Source organism: Muscardinus avellanarius (genome assembly GCF_963383645.1).
Source record: "Muscardinus avellanarius genome assembly, chromosome: 2".
NCBI lineage: Eukaryota > Metazoa > Chordata > Mammalia > Rodentia > Gliridae > Muscardinus > Muscardinus avellanarius.
Genome location: NC_137787.1, coordinates 145,592,026 through 145,614,984, shown reverse-complemented (window position 1 = coordinate 145,614,984; position 22,959 = coordinate 145,592,026). Strand labels below are relative to the sequence as shown.

General features: G+C 40.7%; 1 protein-coding gene across 3 annotated transcripts in view; it reads left to right on the top strand.

Moving 5' to 3' along the window:
* Positions 1–340: 340 nt before the first annotated feature.
* The window catches only part of GTF2F2 (general transcription factor IIF subunit 2), a gene marked incomplete at both ends in the record, with an annotated part of 160,100 nt that continues 137,481 nt past the window's right edge, over positions 341–22,959 (top strand). For 2 of the 3 annotated variants that reach the window (XM_080688805.1, XM_080688803.1), the window contains 2 exons: positions 341–406; positions 15,800–15,873. In XM_080688805.1, coding sequence (XP_080544931.1) covers positions 341–406; positions 15,800–15,873 — 140 coding nt within the window. The remainder of the gene's footprint in view (positions 407–15,799; positions 15,874–22,959) is intronic. The other variant, XM_080688804.1, reaches the window with a different exon arrangement.

The following is a 22,959-nucleotide window of genomic DNA, read 5'->3' as shown; positions in this document are numbered from 1 at the left end:
CCTCCTGTCTCTGCGTCCCAAATGCTGGGGATACAAGCGTGTGCCACCACGCCCCGCTCCTTTAGGCTTTTCTTCTCCCACGTTCAAGTCACTCAAGCGCGCCACACCAGTAGCCACGCCCCCAGGACGGCAGGAAGTTTGTCCCCTCCGCGGCGCCGTCCTGACGTCAGCGCGCAGGCGCAGTGCCGGCTCCCAGCGGCGTGTTCCGCTTCCCCGGATCCCCAGTGTCCCGGCAGGTGAGCGACGCGGGCGCTTCTCGCTTGGCTCGCTCCCCCGCAGCCCGTCAGCTCCCGCGGCCGCTGCTCCGGCCCGCCCTCGCGCTCCCACCCGCGACCGACCCATGGCCGAGCGCGGGGAGCTCGACCTGACCGGCGCCAAGCAGAACACCGGAGTGTGGCTGGTCAAGGTAAAGTTCGGGAGCCCCGCCTGAGGCCGCCCGGGGCCGCGCGCCTCCTAAAGTTCTCAGACCGCCGCCGTCTCCTTAGAAACTGCCCGTGTTTTGGGAGGCGTTAGGCATTGTGATGCGCGATTACAGGTTAGATTAGTTGACTCAGAAGCGTCTTGCAATTAAGTCGTCTTAATTTGCCGGCAGTAGATCTCCTTTCCCCACGACCTCGCTTTCCTCGGGCCCCTTCCGTGTGTTCCCTATTTGAGAGGTGCATTGTACCCCGGATCAAAAGATTCTTTGCACTTTCTCTTGGTGAAATTAATTTAAGTTTATGAATCTGTGTAAAAGTTAGTTGAGTACGTGCTGTACTTAGAGTTTTCTGGGCCCCAAAGTAGAACCGGTCCTTGGATACCTTTCAAGTGTTCTGTAAGCTGGGCGTGGTGGCTGGCGCGCGTTTATAATTCCAGTACTTGGGAGGTTGAGACAGGGTTGCAGGTGCCAGGACAGCCTCAGCAAGTAGTGAGACTCTCATTAACCTTGCGAGATCCTATTTCAAAATAAAAATAAAATAGGGCTGGGGGTGTAGCTCGGAGGTAGAATGCCCCTGGGTAGTCCTCGAAAGAGTTGGGGTTGAGGGGAACTCTGAAACTCTTGGAGGGAGCGGGGAAAACACTCAAGATTGGGTCTTTTTAGACTGATCATCAGTAATTTTTTTTTTTTTTTTTTGGTACTGAAGGTGGAACCCAGGGGCTTTTCTACCTCCGGGCTATCCTCCCAGACCTATTTTATTTGTAAACAGGGCCTCACTGAGTTGCTGAGAGCCTCACTAAGTAGCTGAGGCTGGCTTCAAACCTGTGTGATCCTCCTGTCTCAGCCTCCCAAGCGCTGGGATTACAAGCGTGTTCCAGGACGCCGGTCTCATCAGTAAGTATTTTATGTAAAGATGGCAATCTTGTTTAGTCCTTAGTGGACACCATAAACTTAAAACATATTTAAGGAGCCGGGCGTGGTGGCACGCTTGTAATCCCCACTCTTGGGAGGCAGAGACAGGATCTCGCAGGTTCGAAGCCAGCTGTGCGCGCTGGCTTAGGAGACCCTGTTTCCAAATAAAACTAAAAAAATAGGTCTGGGAGTGTAGCCTGGAGGTAGAAGGGCTTCCAGGAACCCCAGTACCACCAAAAACAAAACAAAACAAAACAAAACACATTTAAGTGTGACTGTGGGAGTCTTTGAATCTCAAATAACATATAAGGAATTTGATTCTCTTGTCCCTTCTTTTTTCCTTCCTTTCCCACTTTGTTGCTCAGGCTGGCATAGGCTGGGGTTACAGGTTTGTCCCACTGTGATTGTCGTGGTTTCCTAATGTTCTCTTTAACTTCTACTACAGTGGCTGAATTTTCATCTGTTGAGTCTAAGAGGTCCATCTTGCCCAACTTTGATGATTTTATTTTTTTTCCAGTACTGGGGGTTGAACCCAGAGTTATTCTACCTTCGAGCTACACTACCCCAGCCCTATTTTTAAATCTTTATTTTGAAACAGGATCTCACTAAGTTGTGGAACGCCTCACTAAGTAGCTGAGGCTGGCCACCATCCTCCTGTCTCAGCCTCCCAAGTACTGGCAACTCTTAGGATTTGCTCCTGTGTTAAATAGTGTGTTAAATCATTATTATATTCTTCAAAGCACTTGTCACAGTGTGAAGTGATTCTGTGTTAGTGTATCCAGTGTTGGTTACTGCCTTCCCCTGATACACTTACATACAGAACAGACTATGAAAACAAGATCTTTTTCTATCACATCCAGAATAGTGTTTGGCATATGATAATTAACGAATATGTGATGCGTAAGTGCATGATGTTCCATTCTTCAATCCTAGCTTTTAGTTTGGGGCACTGATTTGACATTTCTTACAACTATATCACTGTGGCTTAAAAGGATGGAGTAAATGGATGTTTCTATCTCTAACTGCTTGTCAAAACAGCCATTAATTTCTCCTTTCCACACTGAAAGAATGAGCTGGAAAAAATGGCAGAAATTGAGGCGATGTATTTGTGCTTGGAGCACAGTAAATACTCAATAAATGTTTGCCTTACAGGATTGAGGGTGAGTGAACCTACTACACTATGAGGAGTAGCACAGAAATGCCAGACTGACAGTGCAGGTTAACATGGCAGTCCTAAAGATGAGAACCTGGAGTAGAGGGGTTTTGACCATACACTCAGATTGTCATATTGTGAAATGGAAATGTCCTTTTTTTGACACTGGAGATTGAACCCAGGGGCATTCTACCACCAAGCTATATCTCCACGTGTTTTTATTTTTTATTTTTGAAACAGGGTCTCTGTAAGTTGCTGAGGCTAGCTTGAACTTGTGATCTATCTCAGTCTCCCAACTACTGGAATTACAGGCAGGCACCACCATGTCCACCTAAGAAGTGTCCCAATTTTGTCCACAGGAAGTGAAGAATCTTTTGGAGGGTTTTGAATAGAGCAGGGATGCAGAAGATTGTTACAAAAAATAAATAAGTATTGGGCAGAACAATCGAGAGCAAAGAGTAGTCAGTCAGAATTAGGAATTTTTCACAAGATCATAGGTATGTGCTAATAAAGCCTGAGGAGTTAGGGAAACTTTTTTAGTTAAAGTTACTAGAATTTGGTAGCAGCTTTTACTGAAAAGAACTCAACTCCAAAAATGGAGTCAGCTCAAGCCAATGGTTTGTTCTCATTTTTAAAAGATAGTTGCCAGCCGGGCGTGGTGGCGCACGCTTGTAATCCCTGTGCTTGGGAGGCTGAGACAGGAGGATTGCACAGGTTCGAAGCCAGCCTCAGCTACTTAGTGAGGCTTTCAGCAATTTAGCGAGACCCTGTTTCCAAATAAAATATAAAAAAAAGGTCTGGGAGGATAGCCCGGAGGTAGAAGGCCTCTGGGTTCCACCCCAGTACCGCCAAAAAAAAATAAAAGATAGTTGCCAGGGCGTGGTGGTGCATGCTTATAATCCCAGCACTTGGGAGGCTGAGACAGGAGGATTGCACAGGTTTGAAGCTGGCCTCAGCTATTTAGTGAGGCTCTCAGCAACTTAGTGAGACCCTGTTTCCAAATAAATTATAAAATAGGGCTGGGGGTGTAGCCTGGAGGTAGAAAACCCCTGGGTTCCACTTCCCAGTACTACAAAAGAAAAAAAAAAAAAAATAGATAGTTGTGCTGGGAGTGGTAAAGCACGCCTGTAATCCCTGTATTTGGGAGGCTGAGATAGGCGGAGCATAGGTTTATGGCCAGCCTCAGAAATTTAGGGAGACTCCCAGCAACCTAGCGAGACCGTTTTCAAAGTAAAAAACAAAAAAGGCTGGGGATGTGGCTTGGAGGTTGAATGCCCCTGGTTTCAATCCCCAGTACCAAAAATAAATAAATAATAAATAAATAAAATAATGACAGTTGTAACGTTATTTATTGTTTGCAACTTTATTATTACTTTTTCATACTAATTTGACATGCTCTGATTCTTTTTCTAATCTTATGTATTAAAGAAATGAGCAGGCTTGTAAACATATCTTTTAGCCAGGTGTGGTAATGTATGCTTAGAAGGCTGAGAGAGGAAGATCACAGTTTGACTCTACAACCTAGCGAGACCCTGTTTCAAAACAAATAATAAAAAAGACTGTAGGTATAGTACTGAGGTAGAATGCCTTTGGCTTTAATTCCCAGTATTAACATGCAATCCTTCCTTCCTTCCTTCCTTTCTTCCTTCCTTCCTTCCAGGGTGTAAAGGGGATGTGTTGGATATTTGCTTTTTTCTTTCTTTCTTTTTTTCTTTTTTTTTTTTTTTTTTTTGGTGGTACTCGGGGTGGAACCTAGAGGCTTTCTACCTCCAGGTTATACTTCCAGACCACTTTATTTGGAAACAGGGTCTCACTAAGTTGCCGAGAGCCTCACTAAGTAGCTGAGGCTGGCTTTGAACCTATGCGATCCTCCTGTCTCAGCCTCTCAAGCGCGGGGATTACAAGTGTGCACCACCACGCCCAGCTGGATATTTCCTTTTTCTTGCCAGTTCTTGTCCTCTGACAACCTTATTTCTAAGAGAGAATGAGAATTGCTAGCATATATTTTCTGTTATAAAAATCTATCCATTTTCTTTCTCCCTTTATTTGACAACTTTTATTTCTGTTCTAGTTAAAGAAGGCTCAGTAGACAATGAGTTTGATTATATACCTGCCAGGTTGAACTTACTGCATATGAACTAGGGTTAGCATTCAGTTTGATTTCTGTGTCCATATCTTGAGCATACATAAATTTTTTTTTCGATACTGGGGATGGAACCCAGGGGCATTCTACCCCCGAGCTACACCCCCCAGCCATATATATGCATATATGTATATATGTATTTATATATATATGGTCTGAGGATGGAACTCAGGGGTATTCAACCTCCGAATTACACCCCCTGCCCTATTTTTATTTTTTATTTTGAAACAGGGTCTCACTGAGTTGAGGAGGGCTTCACTAAGTAGCTGAGGCTGTTGGCAAACCAAGATCCTCTGTTCTCAGCCTTCCAAATGCTGGGATCACAAGGGTGTGCCACCACGCTCGGCTGAGCATAACATAGATTTTTTATGTTTGAATTTTAAGAGTAAATTAAATAAACAGTACATTAAATTCTAATGGTCAAGCCAGGCGTGGTGGCACATGCTTGTAATCCCAGCATTTGGGAGGCTGAGATAGGAGGATCGCGATTTGCGGACGGCCTCAGCTACTTATTGAGGCCCTTTACAACTCCGACCCTTTGCAACTCAGTGAGACCCTGTTTCAAAATAAAGAATAAAAAGTAGGGCTGGGGGTGTCACTCAGAGGTAGAATGCCCCTGGGTTCCATCTCCAGTACCACACACACACACACAAAAAAAATTCTAATGGTTTATTTTATTTTTAGCTTTGTGTGAAATTAAAATATAGCATGTTGCTTAGAAAGTGAATCTTCATTCTAAATCAGATTTGTGAGTGGAAATGTATGTCTATTTCAGGTCTTTTCTCTTTATATTTATATTTCCTGTTATGAATAATATCTTGAGTTCTGATCTTTGTTGCAATATATGTGAGTTTCTTCAAGAGTATCTAAAAGTTTATGGGCCATCATATACATATTTAATTAATTCCATCACTGGACAGGTATAGAACAGGGTAAATATTGTCATAGCTAGACATATAAGGTCTTTGAGAATTTTGAGCAGTGGAAATCAATGTTTGGTCAGAACAGGGAAGACTTCACTGAGAAGGTGCCATTTAGGAAGAACCTGTGGAATTGATTAATTAGGAAAAACTTCCCAGTGGGATTGGGGAGAAATAGAATTTGCTCAGGAAAAAACAAATAATGTATTAGTTTACCATAATACTCAAGACCTGTACTGTTCTGATCTAATGAAATGCCATTTCTGAAGTTTTGAATATTTTAAATCCACAAGAACATGATGATCTAAACAAGTTTTATAGATAGTAGACATAATTGAATTTAACATTTTCTCATAGCTGTCCCTTGCCAAAACATATAATTAGCTACATTTTTTGTCTTGTGAGGGAGCTAGTCCTTGTAGTTTGTACTACCTATTGTATTGTTCAGTCGATGATACTGTTAATATTGCCAACTGAATGTACTATTGCTATACACCCCATATCAAATTATGATGACAAAATTGGAAGATGTTTAAAAATATTTTAATGCAATTCTTTTGTTTGGCTTCTAATATTTGGACTTCTAAAAAATCATTTTTCTTTAGTAATGTCAGTCAGAGTGTAAAGTATGGGGTGGGGATTAAGTGATGGGGAAGAGGAGGGGATAAAGCCATCAAGGTCATTAGGGTTGGGGTCTAAGTCATGAATATCATACTGGGGATTGAATGATAAAAAAGGCCCCTCCCTTTTTTGGTACTAGGGATTGAACCCAGGGGCATTCTGCTTCAGAGTTACACCTCCAGCCCTTTTTATTTTTTATTTTGAAACAGGTACTTTATAAGTTGCTGAGGGTCTCATTAAGTTGCTGAGGCTTGAACATGAAATCCTCCTCAGTCTCCCAGTATTGGGATTACAGGTGTGCACCATCACGCCCGACTCGCCCTACTCTCCCCCGTTTCTTGAGAATGGAGAAGTAGGGATATTGACAAAGTCTAAACAAGTTTTCTAGCCAATAGAAAGAAGTGTTTCTATTCTAATTAACCTTCAAGAGATGAACAACATGTCTTGTGACTGTAGTGTCCTTCATTTAGCAGCTGCATTGCTGCCAAGCTCAGTTTTTATTTCTTCATATATGGGCAAGCCCTTGAACATTGGTGGCCAAAAAGAAAGCCACCAGTGAGAAAGCCACTATGGGAGAGATGAAACTGGAATGGGTGATACAGCAAAGCCTTGCAGATAATAGGATAAAACTGAAGTTATACATGTATATATTACAAAGCAAATTTGTGAAGTAGAGACTAATTGCCTAGGTTTTTCAGATGATAAAATTAAGATTTATTGAAGTTAATTATCTCTCCTGAGCATGGAATAGCGGTTTAAATTTAGGTCAGTTTGGCTATAGGGCTTATGCTAGTCCCCGGGGTCACTTTACTGGCTTCTCTCTCTGGAGATTTCGATGTGGCATCAAAATCTGTCCTCGATATTGTCAGCTTCACGTCTTGAGCTTCTAGAGAACAGGAAAATAAATGGTGTCTGCTCTAGATTAGGTTCCTAGGCCTTCTGATTCTGAGATGAAGATAGTATGCAGGGTTTATTATGGAATAGTCTTGCTTCACAAGCCTTGCTTGTGGAAGGAAATAATTTAAGTAGCATTGAACAAGGGATGTCATGCAATCTCAAGAGAGCCAAGGCTGAGTCCACAGGGAGCGCTCCAAAACTTTCCTGGATTGTGATGAGTTATACCCTGTGCTCATCAATACTTGGATATAGTTTGCCCTAGGAAGGGGGCATGACCTTGAGCAAGTGTTGTTTTTTTTTTAATTTTAGGGGAAGCCTTTTGTGTGTGTGTGGTTCTGGGTATTGAACCCAGCACCTCGTGCATGTTGTTAGGTCAGCACTGCCACTGACCTACATTGCCAGTCCAGGGGAGGTCATTTTATTTTATTCTATTTTTGTGTTGTAATGGGGATTGAACCCAGGGGCATTCTACCTTTGAGCTATACCCTATGCTGTATTTTATTTTATTTTTTATTTTGAAGCAGGGTGTAAGTTCTTAAAGCTAGCCTCAAACCTGTGATTCTTTTTTCTCAGCCTCCCAAGTACTGGGGTTACAGGCATGTACTACCATGCCCAGCCTTCTTTTTATTTTGAAACAGGATCTTGCTAAGTTGTTTAGGTGGCTGGCCTTGAACCTGTGATCTTCCTGTCTCAGCCTCCCAAGTCCTGGAATTACAGGAACGGGTTAAAAAAGACTTAATAGCTGAGGGCTATTTGCTGGCCATACTCATAGGGAATAAAGCCTTCACTCTTAGAGGGGAATATGGATGCCACAGTAGAGTGTCCACTGCAGTGCTCTTAAATTGTCCTGGAGAAACAGGACTTGAGATGCTAGTAGTTGGGGAACTAGCTATTTGATGAAACAGAGTTGCCATAGAGGTTTAGATAGAAGTGTAAGGTCTGGATATATAACCTTATCACCTTGGCTTCAGAGATATAATTGACCTTGGTACTTTGCCCAGCTCAAGTTGGTGGGTGGACACATTGATTTATTCAGTGGGCTTTTAGTGATTACCTGTCACCATGCAAGGTGCTTATTATAATACAGTAAGCAACAGACATAGTCCTTGCTTAATAAATAGGGCTTATAGCCTACTGTAGGAGACAGACACATTAAATATTAGTTCTTAGGAAAACAGAAGGGCACAGTTATAATGTTCTGTGAGTGTGAATATAAAGAAAGTTGAGCTGGGCTAAGGGAGAAAGGGAGGTTTACTGAGGATATAATGCTTGAGTTGTTTTCTGTCACTTCTTGTTTTGGGAAATCTGAGAAAATATCCCATGTTCTACTTTACCTCCATCTGATTTTCAGTGATGAGTGTGGAGCCCATGGAAGCACCACAGATATCTCATATGTGATATGGTGACCGGAGTGTTTTGAAGCCTTGGAGCCATATATATCATTGTTTTTTCTTCCCCCTCTCCCTCTTTCAGGTATACTGGGCTTGGACTTCGCAGAAAGAAAGCTTGTTTCCAAGGAAGTAAGGAAATCAGTTAAGAGCCTGTTTATATATATAAATAAGAGATGATGATGGCTTGGACTAGGGTAGTAACCCTGGTGAGAAGTAACTGGAGTCTGGACATAATTTGAAGGTGTTAGGATAAATGAGATGATTTGATATAGTATTAGATTCAGGATTCCTGTGAGGTTTCAGCCAAAGAACCTGGAAAATAAAGTTGTCGTTTACTGAGATGTGGAAAATTAAGGAGGTCCATGTTTATGAGGGGAAATTAGTTTTGCTGTAGACATTTCATGTATGGAATGCCTATTGCATATTCAGATGGAGTAATAGAGTAGACATTTGGATATAGATATGGAGACTTTTGGGGAGAACCTGGGCTTGTTATAAGTTGAGGAGTTGTCATTATACAGGTGGTATTTAAAGCCAGGAGACTTAGGAGATTACATGAGATTGAGTGTATGTACAAGAGGAGAGATCTGAGGACTGAATCCTGTGCCCTCTGAAGGTAAGAGATCAGGAAGATATGAATGTAAATCTTACCTAGATAAAAAAGGAGGGTCCAGCAGTGGTATAGCTGGATCATATGGTGAATCCATTCCCAGTTTTCTAAGGAATCTTCACACTGATCTCGATAGCGGCTGAACTAGTTTGCACTCCCACTAACAGTGCAAAAGAGTTCCTCTTTCCCCACATCCTCACCAGCATTCGTTGTTATTTGACTTCTTTATGCTTGCCACTCTGATTGGGATTAGATAGAATCTCAGTGTAGTTTTGATTTGCATTTCCCTGATGGCTAATGATTTTGAACATATTTTCATGTATCTATTGGCCATTTGTATCTCTTTTGTAAAGTGTCTCTTCAATTCAGTTGCCCATTTCTTGATTGGGTTATTTGTTTTGCTAGTGTAGAGTCTTTTGATCTCTTCGTATATTCTGGATATTAGCCCTCTATCAGAGTGGTGGCTGGTAAAGATCTTCTCCCATTCTGTAGGCTTTCTCTTTAGGTTCTTGGTGGTTTCCTTTGATGAGCAGAAACTTTTTAGTTTGATGCCATCCCACTTGTTAATTTTTGCTTTAATTTCCTGTGCTTTGGAGGTCTTGTTGAGAAACTTACTGCCTGTGCCTATATGTTTGAGTGTTGAGCCTATGCCCTCCTCTTATAGCTTCACAGTCTCTGGTCTAATTTCCAGGTCTTTAATCCATCTTGAGTTGATTCCTGTGCACAGTGAGAAGTAAGGATTTAGTTCCATCTTTCTACCAATGGATAGCCAGTTCTTCCAGCACCATTTGTTAAAAAGACTTTCTTTTCTCCAGCGTGTGAGTTTGGCCCCTTTGTCAAAGATCAATTGACTATAGGTGTGTGGGTTTGTTTCTGTATCTTCTATTCTGTTCCATTGCATGCATACCCATGTTCATAGCAGTACAATTCATAATAGCCAAAATATGGAACCAGCCTAGCTCTCCATCAACAGATGGATGGATTGCAAAATTATGGGAAATACACACAATGGAATTCTACTAAGCAATAAGGAAGAACAAAATCATGTCATTCACAAAGATGGAAAGACCTGGAGAACATTATGTTAAGTGAGATCCAGCCAAGCACAGAAAGAGAAGGGAACTCTGTTTTCTCTAATATGCCCAAACTAGGGAGTATTAGGGATACCAGAGGGACTATAGATACTGGAGGGAAACCTCAGCAAAGCTAGAAAGGAAGGGTAGAAGAGAAAGAAGGCTGAGATTGATTAATTGGAGGAGCTACATTTGAATATGTGTATAAGTGAATGTAGCATGGTCCACCTGGATACTCATTGTTGGGAGGGGAGGGCACCAAGCACTGTGTAAATGTTTGCCATTTTCAATATGATCCACATTAAAAAAAAAAAAAAAAAGAAGAAGGAGGAGGGTCCAGAGAAGTAGAAGGAAAATCAAATGAGTGTAATGACTTAAGAAGCCAAATTTTGCTGGGTGTGGTGGCGCACACTTGTAATCCCAGCATTTGGGAGGTGGAGATGGACAGTCTCATCTACTTTAGCGATGCCCTTCGCAACTCAGTGAGATCCTGTTTCAAAATAATGAATAATAAAACAAAAAAACAGGGCTCAGAGGAGGTAGAATGCCCCAGGGTGTCATCTCCAGTACCGCAAAAAAAAAAAAAAAAAAAAAAAAATGAAGCCAAATTTTTAAAAAGTGTTTGAAGAAAGAAGAAATAAAGCCAGGTATGTTGGGGCACAACTCCAGTCCCATTACTTGGGAGACTGAGACAGGAGGATCATAGGTTCAAGGCCAGCCTCAGCAACTTAGTGAGACCCTGTTTCAAAAATAAAAGGCTGGGGGTGTAATGTTGGAGGTAGAATGCCTTAGTTCAATTCCCAGTACCACAAAAAAGAAATGATGATGATGATGAGGAGGAGGAGGAATTAATTCTCAAATATTGTTAATAGATGTATAAGATGAGGATTAAACATTGACTTGGTAGTATGGAGATCTTTGGTAACCCTGTGGTCAGGTTCAGTAATGTCATAGGGAGGAAGGCCTATCTAGAAGAGCAGATAGATTGCCATGTGGAACACTTTCTTAAGGAGGTTTTTTTTTTCTACCTCTGGGCTACACTCCCAGACCTATTTTTATGTTTTTTATTTGGAAACAGGGTCTCTTAAGCCAGAGGGGCTGGCTTCGAACCTGCTTGATCCTCCTGTCGCCACCTCCCAAGCACGAGGATTACAAGTGTTCGCCACCATGCCCAGCTTAAGGAGTTTTTTTTTTTTGAAGAGAGAAATGGGACAGTGGGTGGAAATAACTAAAAATCTGTAGGTGTGCAATTTTGAGCACATTAGTTAATGTGCTCAGTCTCCTCATTTGTAAAATGGAAAAATAATAGGATTTTGTGAGTATTAAACAATATAAAGGATTTAGAAGAGTGCTTATCTCTTAATGTATTAATTTTCTGCTGCTGTATAACCTATTACTATAGACTTTGTAGCTTTGAACAATACTTTTTTTTTGTGTGTGGGGGTCCTGGGGATGGAACCCAGGGGCATTATACCTCGATGCTACATCCCCAGCCCTATTTTTTATTCCTCATTTGGAAACAGGATCTCACTGAGTTGCAAACCTGTGCCACCATGTACAGTTTCTGTGGGTCAGGAGTCCTGGCACAGCTTAGCTGGGTCCTTTGCTTCATTGGCTCTCATAGCTGTGATCAGGGATCAGCCAGGGATATATTCTCATATGAAGTCTTGAGATGAGAAGGATTGTTTCCAAGTTCACGTGGTTGTTGGCAGAATTTGATATCTCCAAGGTTGTTGGATTGAGTGTTAAGTTCTTAGCTGTCTCCTGGCTAGAGCCTGCTTCTAGGTTTTTGCCACATGAGTCTCTCCAACAGCACAGCTTGCATCATCAAAGAGGACAAACTGAGAAAGCAATGGAGAGAAGCAAGACAGCAACCACAGTCTGTCATAAACCTAGAGAAGTGACGTCCATCCTTTGTCATGAGTCTCAGGGCCTCTTCACACTTAAAGGAGATTACACAGGGCTTGATATCAACAGATAGGGATTATTAGGGGACTTCTTGGCGTCTTCCTGCCACATTTAGTACACACTGTGTTAGCTGCTGCTATTATTATTTTTATTCTTATAGAAATGATTAAGTAGAGAAGGGAGTAGGTAAGAAACCGTAGAATTGAATGAAAAATGTCCTTGATTAAACAATAGGGAGAGAAATTGAGTGCCACAGTGGAGGAATTGGCCCTAGTTTATTGTTTTATTTTGTTTGTTTATTTGTTACTGGTGATTGAGCCCAGGGGCATTCTACCTCTGAGATACCCCCAGCCCTCTTAAAAATTTGTATTTTATTTTGTGTATTGGGAATTGAGCCCAGGAGTTCAATGTTCCTCTGAGCTACACCCCAGTCCTTTTTATTTTTAATATTGAAATGGGGTCTTGCTAAGTTGCTGAGGCTGGACTTGAACCTGTGATCCTCAGTTCTCTTGCTTTAGCTTCCCCAGTACTGGGATTATAGGTTGTACCACCATGCCTGGCTACTTTATTTTATTTTTATTTTTTGTTGTGCCAGGATTGAACTCAGAGGCATTCTACCTCTAAGCTATATCCCCAGCCCTATTTTATTTACCTAATTGTATTATTTTGAAGCAGTGTCACCAAGTTGCCTAGGGTCTTGCTAAGTTTCTAAGGCTGGCCTGGAACCTGTGGTCCTCCTCTCACATCCTCTCAAGTAGTGAGATTACAGGCCTCCCCTGCCACCACCACACCCTGCCTCATTTATTTTGTTTTTTAAAGAGGAAAAGCAGGGTAAAAAGACCCAGCTCTGGATGAGTGGTAGAAGTCTTTTGGCTTTCCTTAGGTCATTAGCACAGAGGGAGGAAAAAGGAAAGGATGTAGGTTTGAGAAGTGAACCTTCAAATCATTTGGAGTGGGGGAGTTGAATTGACAGAAGGTGTGGCCATTGTACTTGGCATCCCTCAAGGCTTACTTGATTATAGTAGTCATGTATCACTTCTTTATGGTGAAAATTTCCAAAATCCTTTTTCTAGGTGTTTGAAAAGTACACTATGCCTACTACAGTGAGGTGATATCTCATTGTTTTGATTCACATTTCCCTGATGATTAGTAATGTTAAACATTTTTTATATACCAATTAGCCATCTGTCTTCTTTTGAGAAATAGCTGTTAACTCTAATTCAGTTTTTTCAACCAGGTTTTTACTTTTGAGTTTCTTATATGTTCTCAATATTAATTCCTTGTCAGATGTATTTGCAATTTTTCTCCTCCATTCTGCAAATTGTCTCTTCACTCTGTTGTTTCCTTTGCCGTATAGAAGCTTTTTAGCTTGGTATAAATTCATTTACCTTTGTTTATGTTTGCTTTCTGTGCTTTTAGAGTCTTGTTCAAAAAAACTTTGTCCATTCCAGTATCCTGCAGCATTTCTCATTTTCTTGTAGTAGTTTCATTGTTTTGGGTTTTACATTTACATCTTTATTTTGAGTTGACTTTTTATAACTGGTGAGAGGGAGGGGGCCTGTTTTCACTCTTCTTCATAGGGATACCCAGTTTTCCCACCACCATTTATTGCTTCTTTGATCAGTACCCACTTCGACATTATAACACCACTTTGATTTTCCTTATGTAAGTCACTCCCCATTTCAGTTTATGCAGTTCTTTTTTGTTGTTGTTGATGATGATGTATTGGGGATTGAATTTAGGAATTCTACTGAGCTACATTCCCTGACCTTTTTTTTTTTTTTTTTTTTTTTTTTTGGTGATACTGGGAATCGAACCCAGAGGTTTTCTACTTCCAAGTTAAACCCCCAGCCCTATTTTTATTTTTGAAATAGGGTCTCACAAAGTTGTGAAGGGCCTAAGTAGCTGCGTTTGGGCACAAACCTGCATTCTCCTATTTCAGTCTCCTAAGTACTGGGATTACAAGTATGCGCCACCATGCCCAGCATCTTCAGACCTTTTTATGTTTTGTTTTGAAACAGGGACTCTCTAGGTTGCTGAGAATCTCATACTGAGGCTGTCCTTAAACCTATGATCCACCTGTCTCAGTGTCCCAAGTACTGGGATTGCAGGTGTGTGCCACCATACCCTGCTCAGTTTTATATGATTCTAATGGTGTTGACCACTCCTCCCCAAAGATGTCATTGACTCTGGCTAACCAGTGAAAGTATCTCTGAGTACAGTTAAAGGTCTGAGCATGAGCACATGATCAAGTAAGTTCCATAAGAGACAAATCTTGGCTAGGGACTTTTGGAAGGAGACTTTACTCTTCAGGACCTGCTTCAAGTATCTTGTATCTTGCTACACAAGAAGGAACCTATCCAAAAATTGAGTCAACGAGGGGGTAGAGGAGAGTAAGAGATGGTGGACAAGTCCGGTTTACATAATTTAAGCCCTTCATCAAGCCACTTTAAATCTGCTTCTGAAATTTTTAGTTACTTGGGTCAGTAAGTCCTCTTTAAGTGGATTTTCTATTCATAATCAAAGGAGACCTAATAGGTAGATACAGTCACTATAAGAAGTTTGCCAGCTTCTCTAAGCTTATTTGAATGAGTGGAGTACAGTGTATCTGAAATGTTGTTAAGATGTGGAATCTTCAGGGCTTTCTTTTCATGAGAACTTTTATATATTCTTATTTAGTATATATGTACCCTCATGAGAGGCAGCGTGGGGTAGGGAAGAAAACACTAGACCAACCTAGAGTTGATCCTTGACTATAGTGTTTCATCTCAGACTCAGTTTTCTCATCTGTAGAATGGGGAGAATGATAATGATTTTGCAGATGATTGGAAGGATTAAATAGGACAATGGATGTAAAATATCTAGCATGATTTCTGACTCTGTTGGTTCCCTTCTCCCTTTTTTCCCAACCCCTAGCATGTTATCTGTCTTCTAGTTCAATAAGTTTTAGGTGAAGAATGCATATTTAATTGAACAAATACCATCAAGGTCTCCTATTTTACCCTTTGCTTTTATTTTTATTTTTTCAGTACTGGGGATGGAACCCAGGCTCCACCCCTAACCCTATTTTTCAATCTTTTATTTTTGAAACAGGGTCTCACTGAGTTGCTAAGGGCCTCACTAAGTAGCTGAGGCTGTCTGTGAACCGCAGTCCTCCAGTCTCTGTCTCCCAAATGCTGGGATTACAAGCATGTGCCACCCCAGCTGTTTCTGAATTTTTACTGTATTCAAGGTACTCCATTTTATTTGGCTAATAGACAAGTGCTTCCTCTTCCTCCAAAATCTTACTAGATAGAATTTAATTTCCCTTTCCCAGCTTTGGCAGTTGCCTCTGACTCAGTTATATTCATAAGTGTATTCATGTTTTCCTTCTAATATTATTGTGAGAAATAACGATGTCTACCCCTCATTGAGTACTTGCTTTATGTAAGGCAATATGCTCCTCATAGCAGGGTGTTTTTAAAAGCCTGTACTGACTCCCTATTTTAAGTTGCTTCTCAGATGATAGGAGGTAGAAGTATAGACTTGTGATTCAGCATCTGTTATCCCACCTTTCTTTCAAGGAACTAAAACCCTTCTGATTGCATGAGTCCGGTTATAGACACATTGTCGTGTGTTGACTAAGAATATCACCCTGGAGCTAGGCTGCTTAGGTTTGAGTCCTGGTTCTTACCATTTACTAATTATATAATCTCTCAGATAAGTTATGCAATCTTTGGGTACTTTTATCTGCAATGTTTTTCTTTATTTTAGGTTCCTAAATATTTGTCACAGCAATGGGCTAAAGCCCCTGGAAGAGGTGAAGTTGGGAAATTGCGAATTGCCAAGTAAGTTATTTACATTATGTTGACATTTGTGTGTGTGTGTGTGTGTGTGTGTGTGTGTGTGTGTTACTAGGTGTGGAACCCAGAGGCTTTCTACCTCTGGGCTATATTCCCAGACCTATTTTTTATATTTTATTTGGAAACAGGGTCTCACTAAGTTGCTGAGAGCCTTCATCCTTTGTACATCATGTGAGGTGGTGTGCATGAGGAGGCCATTACTGGATGCAACAAGGAAATGCTTCAGTAGAACTTTGCCACTCTGCCATTATACCTGTTTATAAGTACCTTGAGGGTAGGAACATCTAGTAAACAATGTCACAGAGAAGCCTCAAGAGCTCAGCTAGTGTCAACCTAAGGCCCTTGTGTTCCATTCTCTCCCTCCACTGATTTTTTTTTTTTGAAACAAGGTCTCACTGAGTTGCAAAGGACCCCACTAAGTAGCTGAGGCTGTCCTCGAACCATTATCCTCCTGTCTCAGCCTCCCAAATGCTGGGATTACAAACATGTGCCACCACGCCCCACTTCTCCATTTTTTTTATTTTTTATTTTTTATTTTTTTTTGGTGTGGTACCAGGGTGGAACTCAGGAGCTTTTCTACTGCCTGGCTATACTCCCAGACCTTTTTTTTTTTTTTTTTTTTTTTTGGTGGTACAGGGGTTCCTGGAAGCCCTTCTATGTCCGGGCTACACTCCCAGACCTATTTTTATATTTTTATTTGGAAACAGGGTCTCTTAAACCAGCGAGGCTGGCTCCGAACCAGCGTGATCCTCCTGTCTCCGCCTCCTAAGTGCGGGGATTACAAGCGTGCACCACCACGCCCAGCTTCCATTGATTTTTAATTCAAGTCCAGTGAGATTCTCATGCCTACTATTCTGTAAAAACATCTCTTATCTGTTACCAATATCCTCTTCTTTATCAGTTAACTGTTGCTTCAGCTAACTACTGCAGAACTTAGTGGCTTAGAAGAAAATGGTTTTGTCTATAATTCTATGGATTGGTTCTAGTTGCGTTTCCTGGTTCTAGTTGGGTTTCCTGGTGTCCGTAGTATCTGGGGCAGTGGACATTTTTTTCATCCCTAGCATATTCATTCACATGATGGTGAAAGGGTTCCTGGTAGCAAGCAAGAGGGGAAACCCAGTATACAAATACTTTGCAAGCTTCTGCTTGTATGTGTTTGCTAAAATCCTGTTGGTCAAAGCAACTCACATAGCAAAAGCCCAAATTCAAGGGTAAGGCAATAGGTTCCCATGTTAAAGAATTTGTTGCTGCAAAGAATTTGTGTTTCTTTTTACACTCTACCATATATACTTTCCTAAATCTAAGAGTCAAACAACTTGACCAACAGAATTTGATATGTTTTGTTACTTCTTTCCTGAAATACTTTTTGTCACTTCACATCTGGGACTTGCTTGTCTTCTCTTATTGTCTGTTCCATCTTAGTCTCTATCACTAGCGCGTGTTAGTCTCTTAATTTAAATTTCCCCAAGGTTCTGTCCTTAGTTCTTTTCTCTTTTTACTTACCTTCTAGGTGGTCTCATCTGATCTCATAGCTGAAATGCCACATGGTATTTACATACATAGGTCAAGTTTGTCCACTCCCCTCAACTCCATACTCAGTTCTGGCCACTAGCTGGGCAGGGTGGCACACACTTGTAATCCTAGTACTAAGACCGGAGGATCGCAGATTCACAGCCAACCCCAGCTACTTAGTGAGGTATGCTGCAAAATAAAAGAATAAAATAGGGCTGGGGGTGTAGCTTGGAGGTAGAATACCCCTGAGTTTGATCCCCAGTACTACTACTACTACTACTACTACTACTACTACTACTACTACTACTACTACTTCTTATTATTATTATTATTTATTATTATTATTTATTATTATTATTATTATTATTATTATTATTGACTGCCTCCTTGATGTTGACACTTGCATGTTTCAGATACATCTCAGAGTTAATAATTGTGCTGCTTCTGTTCCTCCTCTCTGGAACAGTCTTTAGATATCTCCATGGCTGGCTCCCACACTTTTTTTTAGGTCTGTTCAAGTATAAGCTTATCAAGGCCTTTTCTGACCACCTCATGTAAAATAGAACCCTGTACTCTTTACCTCCTTTACCTTCTTATTACTGTTCTTTTTTAAGTTGATATATTTATTCACCTTCTACTCTGCCCATCTGATATAGTGTATATCTGTGTATTGTTCATCTCTCTTACTGGAATATGAGTGCAACAAGGTCAGGATTTTTGTCTTGAGAATTACTATATCTCCAGTATTTTGTTTTATTTTATTTTTTGCAGTATTGGGGATGGAACCCCAGGGCATTCGACCTCTGAGCTACACTCCCTGCCCTATTTTTTTATTCTTTTTTTTTTTAAGATTTAAAGAGGTTTATTAAAAGATAGAAATACAGAGGATAGGTACAGCTCCATACCAGACTGGCAAGGAGGGGTGACTCGAATGAATACACCAAAAACTTATTCTTTTTTTTGAAACAGGGTCTCACTGGGTTGCATAGGGCCTCACTAAGTAGTTGAGGCTGTTTGCGAACTGCGATCCTCCAGTCTCAGCCTCCCAAATGCTGGGATAACAAGCATGCGCCACCATGCCCAGTTTATTCAGAACAGTGTTTGGCATAGTACACAGCGAATTTTTGTTGAATCATTTTTGTTAAATGAGAACAGCTGTGATATTTTGTAGCAATATCTATTTCATTCTTTTATTTCCTTAGACTATAGTTCCAAAAGTGAGATAGTAAATGAGATTTTGAACAATTTTAAGGCTTAAATGTTCTTTTGCCTTCTCTTCTAAGGTATGGAGCTTATGTTTCTTTTTGCCTAAAATATTCAGTGTCTTTATATGAGTCTTAATGCTTTTCAGGGGGTCACTTTAAAGTTTCCTCATTAAACCCAAATAGCTCTGGAGTTTGGATTTGTTTTATTGAGTATCCTCCTGATTTTTTTTCCTTTGGAAGAATAATACTGTATTCTTAGATGGTATCATTTCTTTAATGTAAGCCTTTGATGTGTGTGTTTGTGTGTGTGTGTGTGTGTGTGTGTGTGTGTGTGTGTGTGTTTGTGTTTTGTGGTGCTGGGGATTGAACCAGCACCACATTCTACCTCTGAGCTACATCTCTTTTTATTATTTGAAAACAGGGTTGTGCCAGGCGTGGTGGCGCACACTTGTAATCCCAGTGCTTGGGAGGCTGAGACAGGAGGGTCACATAGGTTCGAAGCCAGCCTCAGCTTCTTAGTGAGGCCCTCTGCAACTTAATGAGACCCTGTTTCCAAATAAAGTATAAAATAGGTCTGGGAGTGTAGCCTCCTGTCTCCTGTCTCCACCTCCCAAGCGCAAGGATTACAAGCGTGTGCCACCACGCCTGGCCAGACTTCTTGTTTTTAAAGTGACCTCTTTTGTAAAACTTTTAAATGAATCCAATTAGACAGTATAGAAATATTTATTTGCATTTAACTTTATAAAATGAGTACATTTCTGGAAAGTTGTAGAGAAGTCACATTTTCCTGAGTTGTCATCCATCCACCCATCCATCCATCCACCCACCCACTTTTATTTTTCCTGTGGTACTGGGGATCCAATGCAGGGCCTCATCCACTCTACTACTGAGCTCTGTACTGCTAGCCTCAGCCATGCTGTGACTGGAAGAAGAGAAGAATGCAGGCGTTTACTTGAAACGTCAGTGGTAACTTATTTTTTCCTTTGAAAGTGGGAATCTTTGAAATGTATATGCTAGTTAGCTACTTTTCTTTTGAAGACTTCAAAGTGTTTTATATTGTCTTACTGAAATGGGAGCCACCACTAAAGCGAAACCTCAAAAATGTATGTCACTAAAGAAAGGCAAGGTAATGGAGAAAGGCCTTAAATGCTGAACCCTGTGGCGATGTGGCATGATTTCACCAGAGCTGAAAACCTGACTTCTCATTCTAAATTGCTGTAGATGGTTGTTTGGCTATAGGCCTAACCTCTTTAGACTTTAGTTTTTTTGTCTGTAAACTGTGGATGATAATGCTTTCCCAAACCATAGAAGGGTATTTGTAAGACAAATGAAATGGCTTAGGGTATGTTAGACTGCTTTGTAAACTCAAGTGTTCTCCTTTTACCAGGAACACCAGCTGGCTGTGGAATGGAAAGTCTTTGTTTTAGTGTGGGAGTAAGGGACTTCTGGGAAATGAAGTAAAAGGAAACAAGGTTCAAGGAAGGCCCCAAGCAGCCACAAGTACTGCTTTGATGGGTATTGCTTTGATCACTACAGGAATAAATTAAAGATGACATGCTAAATAAGCAATAATTAGTATGCTGCAGTTTTTCTTTACTAGTTCTTACTTGGTAGAAAATTTCAATCTCTTTTCTTTCCTTAGTTTAAAGCATATGGTTTATATAGTTGCATCTAATACCCATAGGGTGGCCTATTCTTCCACATTTGCCCAGAATAGTTTCGTTTTATGTATTTCCCTGTGTAATTAATAATAGTATCCTGGTTTTTGTAAACAATATAATTACCTAAAATATTATCGTGCACGCGTGTTCTTCTGTGTATTACCAAGCCAATTTTATGAGGTGGCTTTAACAGTGTAGGGTTCCAACCAAAGTCTTATAGAAGTATCAGAGTAATACATTCTTGTTTTTAAAAATTACCTTTGGGCCGGGTGTGGTGGTGCACGCTTGTAATCCCAGTACTTGGGAGGCTGAGACAGGAGGATTGCACAGGTTTGAAACCAGCCTCAGCAGCTTAAAGAGGCTCTCAGCAACTTAGTGAGACTCTGTTTCCAAATAAAATAGAAAATAGGTCTGGGATAGTAGCCCAAAGGTAGAAAGCCTCTGGGTTCCATCCCCAGTACCATATACAAAACAAACAAATAAACAAAAATTACCTTTGTACAAAATAAAAAGGAAAAATTTATCTGTTTTTCTGTTCATACTCCTTAGAGGTGGTGACAGTTTTGTATGTAACCTTTTAAATTATCTCTCCATACAGATTATTTTGCATGCTTAACATATGGATAAAGTTTTAAAACATCATTAATTAATTAATTTATTTTTGTGGTATTGGGAGTGGGACCCAGGGGCTTTCTACTTCCCGGCTATCCTCCCAGACCTATTTTATATTTTATTTGGAAACAGGGTCTCACTAAGTTGCTGAGAACCTCAAGAAGTAGCTGAGGCTGGCTTTGAACCTGTGTGATCCTCCTGTCTCAGCCTCCCAAGCACAGGGATTACAAGTGTGCACCACCATGCCTGCCTAAAACATCTTTATTTATTCCGCTGATTATAGCTAAGTATTTCTCAAACCCCTTTAGGCTCCATTTTGAAACAGGGTCTCACTGAGTTGCAAAGAGCCTAAGTAGCTGAGGCTGTCCACTAACCGCGATCCTCCTGTCTCAGCTTCCTGAATGCTGGCATTACAAGCGTGTGCCACCACACGGGGCAATCTAGACCCTTTTAATGATAACACATTTCTAGTAAATAGTACCCTCCCTTTGCTCTGGATATGCTTGAAAATAGCTTGCTCTCTAGTAAGTCTCCTGGTTGTATTCTCCAGGTTTTCTTGTTTATATGGTTTATTTACGTAGTTTTTGTTGCTGTTGCTGAATTACTCAATTCACTATTAAACAAGTGCAGGGTGGGTAAGGAATGTTTTAGCAATGTCTGTGACTAGATTATCAGGATTTTAGTTGGTTTTGAGCATAATGTCATCAAATTTATGTGACTATAAACAGAAGGCTCCATTAATAGATATTTGTTTAGAATGAAGTAGGATTATCATCACAATCTTTTCTTTGCTGTTTAGCTCATATTACAGATATTACGTTCAGTTTTCAGTGTTGCTCTTAAATGGAGACATGGCCAAATAAGTTCATTCAGTGAACTGAGGCTAGGGATAATGAGAAAACTATTTCAGTCAGTATCTTAGGAGGAATGCTTGAAGGTATTAGAACTGTTAAGAGAAGATTTAAGTCAAAGTACATAAATTGCCTTTAAATATTTTTAAAACTATATCAACTCCTGATTCTTGAAAAGGAAATTAATTTTGGGTGCCTGTGGGTAAAAAAAAGTATTTGAGGGTAAAAAATAAAAACAAAAATAGCTAAGGTTTTAGAAAGGCAGTATTGCATACTGGTTAGTAATATGGATCTGAGACTCAGGCATGAGGTTTAGTCCTGACCTTGTCATTTCTTCTTTTTTTAAAATGTGGTCTCACATCATAATGTAAATCACAGTGATAATGACACACATGTACACAGCACTTGGTGGGATTTCCCCAGCTCCCTCCATTCCCCTACCCTCTTCCCCATACAGGGCATTGAGATTGACATTGGTGTTTTCATGTATGTGCATAATGTTGATGGAAGTAATTCCTTCATTGATCCCCTCCTCCCCCTTCCGCCACCTCACTCCACCTTTCTGGCGCCACTTAAGTTTCTCCATTATCTGGAGTTTCTTGTATCCCCCTTACTCCCCAGCTTGTGCATATTAGAGAAAACATATGACCCTTCACTTTCTGTCACTGGCTAATCTCACTTAACATAATGTTCTCCAGGTCCATCCATTTTCCTGCAAACGATATGATTTTATTCTTCTCTGTTACTAAGTAGAATTTCATTCTGTGTATATCCCACAATTTTATAATCCATTCTACTGTTGATGGACACTTAGGTCGGTTCCATAATTTGGCTTTTGTGAATTATGCTGCTGTGAACATGTGTATACATATATTACTGTAGTTTTCGGTTTCAATCCCTTTGGAAAGATACCCTGGAGTGGTATAGCTAGACTGACCTTGTCATTTCTAAACTGTGTGTTTTGGGGTAAGTTACTTATCTCCTCTCTTACTCATTTGTTAAAAGGAGATAATATTAGTACCTCTTAGAGTGCATGTATGTAAAGCACTCAGTAAGAGTTTACCTCTTAGATACCACATATAGGACATAGTCCAGATAGCAGACAGGACCTGTGTCTGCTGTGGTGTGGGCGAGGACCCTTCTCCCCATGAGATCCCTTTCAGAGATAAGCAGCAGTGTGCTGGCCAGCATAGACCAGCAGCTAGGAAGTGCTACATGGGGTGGTAGTTC